Source organism: Pinus tabuliformis, chromosome 9, assembly GCF_031772625.1.
Source record: "Pinus tabuliformis cultivar Carrire ecotype Pingquan chromosome 9, CPIR1, whole genome shotgun sequence".
NCBI classification, from domain to species: domain Eukaryota; kingdom Viridiplantae; phylum Streptophyta; class Pinopsida; order Pinales; family Pinaceae; genus Pinus; species Pinus tabuliformis.
The window spans coordinates 1,234,835,863-1,234,847,496 of NC_142307.1; the positions used below are offsets into that span (position 1 = coordinate 1,234,835,863).

At 40.9% G+C, this 11,634-nt stretch overlaps 1 protein-coding gene across 1 annotated transcript; it reads right to left on the reverse strand.

Moving 5' to 3' along the window:
• Positions 1 to 3,977: 3,977 nt before the first annotated feature.
• On the reverse strand, positions 3,978 to 5,124 carry LOC149153003 (UDP-glycosyltransferase 72B1-like). Its single transcript, XM_089443662.1, has 2 exons — positions 5,037 to 5,124; positions 3,978 to 4,708 (listed from the first exon to the last, which is right to left on the reverse strand). Exons 1-2 carry the CDS (start codon positions 5,122 to 5,124, stop codon positions 3,978 to 3,980), a joined length of 819 nt encoding a protein of 272 aa, XP_089299788.1.
• Positions 5,125 to 11,634: the final 6,510 nt, after the last annotated feature.

Genomic DNA, 11,634 nt, shown 5'->3' on the forward strand with positions numbered 1-11,634 from the left:
GGAACGGGAAGAGTTTTGAATCTTTCTCTGGTGATTTTGATCCAGAGCTTAGAAAAGCTTTTCGTCTCTGAGAATTTCAGGCAAGATCCTCTCACTAGATTCGGGGAGAGCCAGTCTCACCCTAGCCAACAACCTGCAACCCAAGCCAGTCTCACCCTTGCCAGCAACCCGCAACCCATTGCTGGTGCAATTTTAATCTTCTCTGGGAAAGGGGTTTCGTGGGGATTGTTTCTGGGAACAAATTCTTGTGTTATTGCAGGTCTCATATCATCTTGGGACTAGTATTGCAAACGCTACATAAATTTTCCACAGAGATCGCATCTGGCGGAGGAATCACGAGGTGGTTGCCAATAATTAGGGCGGTATATTGCCCAGCTCCAGATCGAGAAAAGAGAACCATCGCGCGGGTTCTGAGGACAAGGAATTCATGGAGGTGAAGCGCGGAAAATGAGATAGGGAGCATTGGGATAGACACATGTTGCATACTCTAATCCCACGGCTGGAACACATCCTCACACCCGGCAAGAGGCAAGTTTACTAATTGGTGTAAGCATGGGACGTTGAGGTGGCCTTGAGGGCAAAGGCATAGTAACACAAGCATCAATCGCAGGCATGGGACAAATCGCTATTCAGAACCTTTTAACAATGGAGTTGCCATGGTGACTAATCAACACATTCACAATGGTGCCAGGACTTATTGGCAGCCCTACAAAAGGAGGACTGATTATGACAAAGATGTAGTTATAGAAAAAGATCCTGTTCCACTCCTTGAAGATAATGATGCCAACAATGAAGAGCATTTTCAGGAAAACCCTAAATTTAAAGATAGTTTTGTTGCTGGTTCCATTGAAGAAAGTACCACAAATCCAAAAGAGGATAATTTTGAGGATACTATGTGTTGTTGGGCCACCATTTTTTTATGACAAGCATCATTATAAGGGGTATTTCTTGACAGAATTCATGTGATAGATTGTAGCCTAGGTCCCCTGAGAACTGTTGGCAGCTCTAAATTATTTAATATCCCCAACTGATAACAAAAAAAATAATAAATAAATAAATAGACAACATATGGTATTCGCCCAAAGGAACTAAACGCCCTGGTATTTGCTAGTAGTTTTCAAGGGCTTTAAAATGATGAAGGAGTGCAAGGGCTTTAAAAGGAGGAAGGAAATCAAGAATTTTGAAGCCCCTTTCCAAATCTGCAACATGTCCATGTTCTCTGCCTGCATCATAAAACGGGTGCTCATCAGGAAACACAAAGGGGCCTTTCTTTAAGTTGAATACAATGAATTCATAGAGATTGCATGATGAAAGATTAATTGTCCATCAAAATAAAGATATGAGATTCACAATCAGATTCTTCATTATGTTCACATTCACTAGCAAGACAACCCTAATAGCTTCCTCCTGGATCTAGCACATTATTGTCTTCAAGATGGTGAGGGATAGTTTCTTGTAGAATATTTATCCCTAGAGCAAACAACATTGTTCAGTCCCAATTTTGGGCCTATGTTATCCTTCAGAGTAGTAGATTTATCACAAGGAGGTTTTCCAATAGTCTCCTTCAAGGTGAGCAAGACGACCTTCCTTTTCTAAGCCTGCTAATAAGTGTTGGTGGGTGTCTCCAAAATATGCATTTCCGGACCCCAACATTTGAGAAAACATTCAATGAGAGCTATCATAGAAGATATGCTCTTCAAGATGCATAAGTGCTTGAACCCGTCTTTCTGCTTGTACTCCAAACAAAGAAGAAATAATTTTATGATGGCATCTTCATGTCTTTCCTTAAATTTTGAAATAGACCTCATAAATGTCAAGAAATAATTTTATGATGGCATCTTCATGTCTTTCCTTCAATTTTGAAATAGAACTCATAAATGCTAAGACATGTAGAACATCGCAAAAGAATCACCATTGAAATTTAGAGGCTTCTTATCATTTTTTGGAAGAGGCTTATTTGGTATCGAGGGATATTCTCAATGTCCAACAAAAAAAACAATTCATGCAAATCTTGAGGGGCTATATTTCACCCATACAATTTCCACCATGAAAATTTAAATTTTATAATAACTACAATTTGTATCTTTTAACAATGGAGTTGCCATGGTGACTAATCAACACATTCACAATGGTGCCAGGACTTATTGGCAGCCCTACAAAAGGAGGACTGATTATGACAAAGATGTAGTTATAGAAAATGATCCTGTTCCACTCCTTGAAGATAGTGATGCCAACAATGAAGAGCATTTTCAGGACAACCCTAAATTTAAAGATAGTTTTGCTGCTGGTTCCATTAAAGAAAGTACCAAAAATCTAGAAGAGGATAATTTTGAGGATACTATGTTTTGATGGGCCACCATTTTTTTATGACAAGCATCATTACAAGGGATATTTCTTGACAGACTTCATGTGATAGATTGTAGCCTAGGTCCCATGAGAACTGTTGGCAACTCTAAATTATTTAATATCCCCAACTGATAACAAAAAAAATAATAAATAAATAAATAGACAACATATGGTATTTTCCCAAAGGAACTAAATGCCCTGGTATTTGCCAGTAGTTTTCAAGGGCTTTAAAATGAGGAAGGAGTGTAAGGGCTTTAAAAGGAGGAAGGAAATCAAGAAGGGAATGGGAAGAATTTTGAATCTTTCTCTGGTGATTTTGATCCAGAGCTTAGGAAAGCTTTTCGTCTCTGAGAATTTCAGGCGAGATCCTCTCACTAGATTCGGGGAGAGCCAGTCTCACCCTAGCCAGCAACCCGCAACCCAAGCCAGTCTCACCCTTGCCAGCAACCCGCAACCCATTGCTGGTGCAATTTTAATCTTCTCTGGGAAAGGGGTTTCGTGGGGATTGTTTCTGGGAACAAATTCTTGTGTTATTGCAGGTCTCATATCATCTTGGGACTAGTATTGCAAACGCTGCATAAATTTTCCACAGAGATCGCATCTGGTGGAGGAATCACGAGGTGGCTGCCAACAATTAGGGCGGTATATTGCCCAGCTCCAGATCGAGAAAAGAGAACCATCGCGCGGGGTCTGAGGACAAGGAATTCGTGGAGGTGAAGCGCGACACAAGAGATAGGGAGCATTGGGATAGACACAGGTTGCATACTCTGATCCCACGGCTGGAACGCATCCTCACACCTGGAAAGAGGCAAGTTTATTGATTGGCGTAAGCACGGGACGTTGAGGTGGCCTTGAGGGCGAAGGCATAGTAACACAAGCATCGATCGCAGGCATGGGACAAATCGCTATTCAACAGTAAGTATATTCGAGGCATGGTGTTGACTAGTGGATAAATTATGGGTGCACATATTCTTTGGGGTTTGCATTCAAACAAGTTCATAAAGCTTTACATAGAAAATGAAGAAAGGGTATCCAAAATTTTGATGTATCAAAGTTCTGTTGACAATTGGAACGCCCCCCAATCTAGAGGATGAAGGTGATACAATTGCCATATGTGATAGATCCTTGAGTATGTGTGATCTCCCTCCCAATCACAATATTGGTAATGCAAAATCTGAGCAGTTAGGTAAGGATAATGGTGATACAAACCAGAAATATCAACTTCATGCCAATTTTTCAATCCATTTGGAAACTATGGGCGTAGGTTTAAATCATCCACAATCCCAGAAATTGCAACAGCAAAGATATTGAAAAATGCTTGTTTTAAAACAAACGGTGAATGATGAGTACATTGATAAGCCAAAATATATATTCATCACAAACTATCATATAAAAATGGAAAGCTAGTCATATTATGAAATATGAAAACATAGAAAAAACAACACAACACCACTAATTTGCCATGGGTTCACAACTCATTCCGTCGGTGGCCTTTATGTGGTGGCGTGAAACATTTTACACAACTCTGATCTTTTTTCCCTCCATTTCCATTTTTTAAAACGGCCATAATATGAAAGGCAAGGGATGTAAAATTTGAATTGATAATAACCATCGACATACATAATTCCTATCTAGAGGTTGTTCGTCTCGAATGGAAGCCATGCTTTGGTTGCTGTGGCTGCTGGGTTTGTTGCGTTCATTGCCCACTCAGACACTGCAGCGGCCATGGCTTTGTACAAAGAACCCCCTTCTTTCAACGCACTCACGGCGGCCTCCTTCAATTCTTTCACTCTCGCCCTTACCCTCATCCCACCTTCTCCTTCCATCAACTCCCTAACAACTCTCTCCACTTCTCCTCTCTTTACGAAATCATCGCTTTCCATCTTTGCTGGGATCCCCACTTTAAACTCATCAACCAGTAGAAGCCTGTTCATCCTCTGTTCCGCAAAAAGAGGCCAACAGATCATGGGCACTCCATGTGAGATGCTCTCCAGTGTAGAATTCCAACCGCAATGAAAAAGGAAACCGCCGGTGGATGGGTGAGAGAGAACAGGAATCTGAGGCGCCCATGAAGCAACAACAAGTCCTCGGTCTTGGGTTCGGCTCTCGAATCCCTCGGGTAAGAGTTGAGAAATCTCTATTTCCTCGATAGACAGAAAGCTGCTCGACGGACTGCACAGCACCCACAAGAAGCGATGGCCACTTGCTTCCAATCCCAAGGCGATTTCGATCACCTGAGCCCTTGGGAGACCGGTTCCGCTTCCGAAAGAAACGAAGAGAACCGACGAAGGCGGCTGCTTATCTAACCACTCGAGGCAATCCGCCCCTCCATCTTCGACAGGTTTGTCATTTTGTAACCATCCTGATCGAACGGTTGAAACTTTTGCAATCGTCTAACATAGGATCCTATGGCATACGAGGATGACAGGTGGGCAGAGAGGGGAGTTCATTTCAGAGGGAATGCCTTACGGCGTAAATATAAAATTCTACAGCCTTAAGATAGGAAAACAACTTAGCAAACCTAGAGTAGCTTTCTTAATAGGATCCAGGTTGGGAAATTAATTATTGAAACCACATGTCAAGGACGTCCTGATCATTTATGTTTTATACTTTTAATGTTAACACTCTAAGCACAAGCACCGAGGCATTTAATTTTCCAATGGCCCATGAATTGACTATTAATGTAAAACCCACCCGTTTGAACTCAACAATGGTGTGACGTGTCCCATACCCAATGAGTTCGAGCGCATAATCTTCTCTACAAGGATAAACGAACATTCTTATTGGGAAACTAAACTTTGACTATAGAACTGAGAAAGAAAGAAATAAGTTCAAAAGGGGTTTAAGTTTGTGGACCAATATATTGGGCAACTAACCTTTGACTATAGAACTGAGAAACAAAGAATTAAGTTCAAAAGGGGTCTAAGTTTGTGGACCAAACTACATTGGAAGAAAATATTTGGTTCGGCCTATTTCACCACTGAAATATGTGACACTCTAAAAAAAGAAAATATATAGTAGTTATATATTTTTAATTTAGGGAGTAACATTTTCCTATTATGTTTTGTTGTAATTTAGATAATATGTAAAAATAATATAAAATTAGGTAGTTTTTAAGACAAGTTTTATCCACCGTTTTAAGGAATTTTTTTTTTTTTTTTTAATAATAAATTGATTAAAAAAATAAAGCATATAAATTAATATTTTGGGTTGGTTACTTATTATACTTAGATGTTAGTTTTTGTTTGTTTGTTTTATAATGAGTTCTACCACACACAATGAGTTTAATTGAGTTTTGTCCATTTAAAAAAATCCTACAAAATTTGCAATTTGAATAACCAAGTTTAAGAGGGTTATAACCCGCTTTGGTTTTTTTATTCTGCCTTTTAATCTTTTTATTTATTTATCTATACCAAGCCAATGTCCCATCTCAACACTACACTGTCACAAAGTATTTTCATGTAGAATTTTAAGTGACCTCATAATCATTTTAATATTTACATGATTTTTTATTCTTTGAAGTTGGATCTTTTAATGTATTGTACAAATCCATATAAATTATATATCTGTGTTTTGCCTTTTTTAATATTTCATATTTTTTATACAAATATTCTATCATACCAATATAATTTTCCTCATGGAATGAAAGTCCATGTTTATTTATTTTAAGAATATTATTTTGGCATATATATAATATATATGACTATTATAATTTTTTGTTGCGTAATTATTATATATATATATATATTTTTTTTTCTCGTTAAGACTATGCTATTCTATTATGTACATAAACAGGAAAACAGTTACAGACATGCGGTCATGTTGCCAGAGGCCAAGAATGGCATTCTGGACTGATAGTAATCAGAAAAACCTCCCACCCCTGTGCCATAGCATCAAGACAAATCACCCACGCAGGGGCCCTAACACGAAGACAATTCACCCGCGCAGGGGCATCACCACTGAGACAAAAAACCCATGCAGGGGTATCACCATTGAGAAAAACCACCCACGCAGGGGCGCCACCACTGAGACAGAACACCCACACAGGGGCGATAAACCGATTAGGAGCAGTAAAAGCGATAATTGACATCCCACGCAGGGGCACAAAAAGGAAAAAGAAAACTATCATATGGAGCCCTTGCATGGGCATTGACAAACATTGAACATGAAAATTCTCGAACCACACAGGAACAACGACAGTAAACAGAGGGCCATGATAACAAACGAAGCAAAACATAAGAGAACCTGAGCAGCGCCTGAAGGGGAAAACCGGAGCGAACGGACTACTATTCGTCCGGTTCCTCCTCGATGATCCAGCACATTCCTTCCGGGAGAGGGTCCCATGCGGCTTTGTCCTTCTCAGGCGGAGGTGCTGCCTGAGTCGATGGCGGAGGTGCTGCCTGAGTCGAAGGTGGAATGTCAGCATGCTCTGGGCGGTCCTCTGGCAAACCCTCAGCGACCCCAGAGCTTCCAGCTTGGTGCGGCTTTGTGCTGGGCTGTTCCTCGCCCTCTTCCTTCGGTTCTTCAAGAAAAAGGACCGAGACATGGGCGTTGATGCGAGAATTGCCCTGAGAATTGCTGAAGGAGAAGACTGCGGTTCCAAACGCAGGTAGCGGAGCTGAATCCGGATCTGGATTGCTGGTGTCCAGGAAGTGGCTCGACTGGATTGGATTAGCCTCGGCAACTTGGTGGCATAGACATCTACAGCAGCGGGAGGGGGGAGTTGCCACTGAGGGGCGAGAGGACCCGCCTCTGCTAGTGCCTCGACGGCTGAGGAGGCGCTGTCGGGGCTTGACCATGATGCCACTGTTAGCAGGAAAACGAAACAGAGCAGGATAAGAGGAGTCAGAGAAATTGAGACCTGAAACCCCCTTCTCAGACCTGAAACCACTATCAATTGCCAAAGGGGCGACGTGAGCTCCAGCTCTGTGAGCCGTCGACCATAAGCCCACTCCCGAAATCTGAACTCGACCCAACACCTGACCTTCCCATGCCTCACCATTCTTATGCGCCTCTGCTCTTCCTCGATCTCCACAAGCCATAACTGCACTCTGAATGCTCGATTGAACCCCGGACGCAGCAATGAATTGCCGTCCCTTATCGCCTCTGCACCCACGCTTGAGCTCCATGGCGGCGGATCGCAGTTAATGCGCGTCTTATGCATGGGGCTGCCCATGGTGACCATGTGGCACCGCCTTCTCCGCTGTCGTGTCACCCGCATCCGGGGATTATATTTTTATTTTTAATTGTAATAAATTAAATTAATTATAATTTATATATTAATTATTAAATATTATTTATTAATAAAAATTTTCGTTATTATTTTGTGTAAAAGTGATATGTTATTCGATAAAATTTTATTTTTAAAATATTTTTATATATTAAAGTTCAAATAATTAATTTATTTTTTGAATAACAACTTTTTAGTTTTAAATATTTTTGTAGTGTGAAATGTATTTATAATAAAAAAAAAGTTATATACAAATAAACTAATTCCTTATTCTAACTATTACTTCAAATTTAAGTAAAAAAATTATAGATATACCAATAATATCTAATTGTAATTTTACATATAATATTTGATACAAAATTTTAATTATATATATATATTCCCCTTGGAAAAATCGTAATTTTCATTAGTAAAGGAAAATTACATATTGTAGATGTGAAACACATATGTTGTATGTGAGGCTAAATGCTTATCAAGTGAGAAAACAAAATTAGCATAGTGCACTCCACACAGGGAGGCGCTGCCTTCAGTGTTGTTCATATCAATGTTTTAAAAAAAACTCTACATAGAGAGTAAGTATGACTGTCATTTATATACATCTGATAATTTAAAAGAAAAAACATAATATTAACATAAGAAAAAATCAAGCTCTTGTTGAGCTAGTTAGACTGTAATATCCATGTAAGGTCAGTGGTAGTACTGATAGTGTGCACCATCCCTCTGCTCCTGGATCAGCCATGTGCCAAGAGGCCGGATCACAACTTCCTTGGATAGCTGATCGACAGATGTGTTGCATTCCCTGTAGATATGACGACATGCAAAAGAATCAAAATATGTGATGAGCCTGTGAGTCTCGTCCAGTATAGGTCTTAGTGTATAAGCAAAGCAGTTAGAAGATTTGTTTATCCAGTTGCATACAATTTTTGAGTCCCCAAAAATTTGGAGATTCCTGCAGTGTTTTTCCAAAGCAAATTGAATGAGATATTTTGCAGTAATCAGTTCAACAAAATTGTTTATGCCCCTCCCCAGGCCCATTTGGATTTGGAAGTGGTGGGATTCAGAAAGATATAGAATGGCTCCGCCCCCACACCCATCTTCCTGTGCTGAACCATCGAAATAAGCCCAAGGATGAGAGTGATTGATGTTTTCAGGGACAATGTGTCTGGGGGAGGATTTTACTCATCATCAGGAATGGTGTGATAGTCTGCCAGAAGGCGGGAAATGATGGATGGCCAATGAGGAGTGGTGTCCTGAAAGGTGTATCTATTACGGGCTATTCAGATTGCCCAATAGATGAGAAGAGGTAGGTTTCGAGCCTTGGCCGGGGTTGCAGAAATCCACCATGTGGACCAAGCTTCTATGACTGTCAGGCCCTGCCAATTGCACTGGGTGGGAATGACCGTTAAAATAGAGTTCTAGAGGTCCTCAGTGGCCGGGCAGGTGAGGAAAAGATGGTGTGAATATTCGGTACTGTTCTTTCATAATCAACACCAAAAAGGTCCATGCTGAGCTTGCTTGATTAGATTGTCACTAGTGGGAGTCTTATTTTTGAGAATTGTCCACATAAATAATCGGGTTCTGGGGGGCGCTTTTAGTTTCCACAAGTTTTTCCACCAGTGTTCGATAGCTTTTGGTCTATGAATATTAGCTAAACAGAGATATCCCTCCTTGGGGGAGTATATCCCATTTTTTGCATGCGCCCAAATTAACTCATCCTCCCCTTCAACAATTCTGATATGTCATTCTATTAGTGCTGCCATATAATTCGCCCAATGTTGATGCCAGTGTTGAGGGATATTTAGGCTGCGAGCTATTTTCCAGCCTTGCTGTAAGAAGGTGGAGCACCGCATGTCTACAATGTCGCTGATATGAGTGATACCCACATTTCTAAGATGGTGCTTAAGATCTTCGGGAAGCATGTGGGTGTCACCGCATCCAATCCAAGGATCTAGACCTATGTGCACTGATGTGCTTGATTGAATTCTCCAGGTGATTCCTTGCCGGATAATGGACATTGAATTTAACACAGCTTTCTAGATGACTGATATCCCTGTTTTGTTCCAGTGTGGCTGTCGAAGCCAATCCATCAGATTTAGTGGGGCTATGTATTTTGAAGAGGCCACCATGGTCCAAAGGCTATTTGAAGTGATCAATTGCCAGCCAAGCTTGGACGCTAGTGCTGAGGAGAAGTCATCCAACTTTTTAATGCCCCAACCTCCCTATTTCTTTGGAAGTGTAAGCAATTCCCATTTGGCCCAGGCAAATATTCTCCATGCCTGATTTCCCTTCCAGAGAAACCTACAACAAAGATTTTTGATGCTAGATAGAATACCTTTGGGTATCCAAGACAGAGACATCCAATATACCAGAGTGGCTTTAAGAACATCTTTAATGAGTACGAGTCTTCCTGCTCTGGAGAGGTACTTATGATACCAGATGTTGAGCCGTCTTTCCATCTTGGAGATTAACCATATCCAGTCTACAATCTTGTAACCATGGCGCTTCAACCTATATCCCAGATATCTAAGGCCATCCTCCATCTGCAGAAGTGTAAAAGGGAATCTATGAAGTGCATACTGAATCTCATGGGGGGAGCATCCAGTGGTTGTGATGGTGGATTTAGTGTTGTTGATGATCATACTTGTAGCCATTTGAAATAGTGATATTGTGTTCTGCAATATCATCAGATCGCCAATTCCCCCATCTAGGAAAATCAACACATCATCCACAAAAATTAGATGAGTCAGAATGCATTTGTTAGTGATCCTGATTCCTTTATGTCTTCCTCGGCTATGCTCTTCTTTTATAAGTCTGATGAGCCCTTCCATGATGAGCAAAAATAATAATGGGGACAGAGGGCAACCCTACCTGAGACCTCTTTCAGAGTGAAAGAAGGGCGATGCCGCCCCATTGACAAGGACCCTAAAAGATATATTTGATATGCAACACATAATCCATTTTATAAATTCATAAGGGAAACCTAGATGAGTTAGGAGCATTCTGATGTACAACCAACTTGCACGATCAAAGGCTTTTGAGAGGTCTACCTTTAAGATCATACCTTTCATCTTCTTCGTCTGGATGGAGTGCAATACTTCTTGTATAATTCAAACAACCTCATGGATTTGTCAATCTTGCAGAAAGGAAAATTGCTCAGAAGATATGTGTGTGGATAGAATGGGGCGGAGGCGATTGGCTTTGATTTTGGCGATGATTTTGTATATACAGTTGCACAGGGAGATGGGACGGAAGTCATCGAAGGAGGCTGGGTTGTCTGATTTGGGGATGAGGATGATGAAGGTGGTATTGAAAGCCTCATACATCTTACCATTGATCCGACACTCTTCAACGACTTTAAGAAGATCTTCTCCATGAGTATCGAAAAATGTTGTGTAAAACTCCACTGACCAACCATCTGGTCTTGGACTCTTGTCACGCTTGAACCATTTCAAGGTAGCCTCAAGTTCCCCCATTGAGACCTCCCTATTCAACTCCATGGCGGTCTCCTGGTCCACAAACCGAGGAAATAGTTGTGCTACACGAGTGAATTCAGCAAGAGTGGCATTTGGAGGTGCCTTGTAGATTTGCTTGAAGTGGGTTGTAGCTAGGGATGCTAATTGTGGGAATGTATTCACAGTATTCCCCTGTTCATTTGTTAGTTGCCATATGGAATTGATAGCTTTACGACCATTTGCAAATTTGTGGAAAAATTTTGTATTATCATCTCCCTCAAGCATCCATATTGCTCTACTTCTCAGCCTCCAGGTTTCTTCCCGGTCCTTTTACTTCGCTTAGTTATTAGGGCTGTGAGATTTTACTTCTGATCATTAGAGGTGAAAACTCCCCTTGTTCATTTTCCAAGGCAATTATCTCCGCTTTAGTGTCCCTCAGGGTTTGATCATCCTATTCTCTCTTGTTGTGTGCCCAGATTTTAGATAATCGCTTCAGCTCCTTTAGGTTACGTGTAAGTCCTTCAGCTATATTCCCACTAGTAGCAGGAGGGTGGGTCTTCCAAAATTCAGATACCATTCGGGTATAGGTGGCATCCCTCAACCAAG

Excerpts from the sequence above, each read along its gene's own strand:
- LOC149153003 (XM_089443662.1), bottom strand. The coding sequence starts at position 5,124 with ATGTTCGTTTATCCTTGTAGAGAAGATTATGCGCTCGAACTCATTGGG. Across the intron at positions 4,709-5,036 it reads TGTTGAGTTCAAACGGGTGG|GATGGTTACAAAATGACAAA; the intron begins GTTTTACATTAA and ends CCGTTCGATCAG.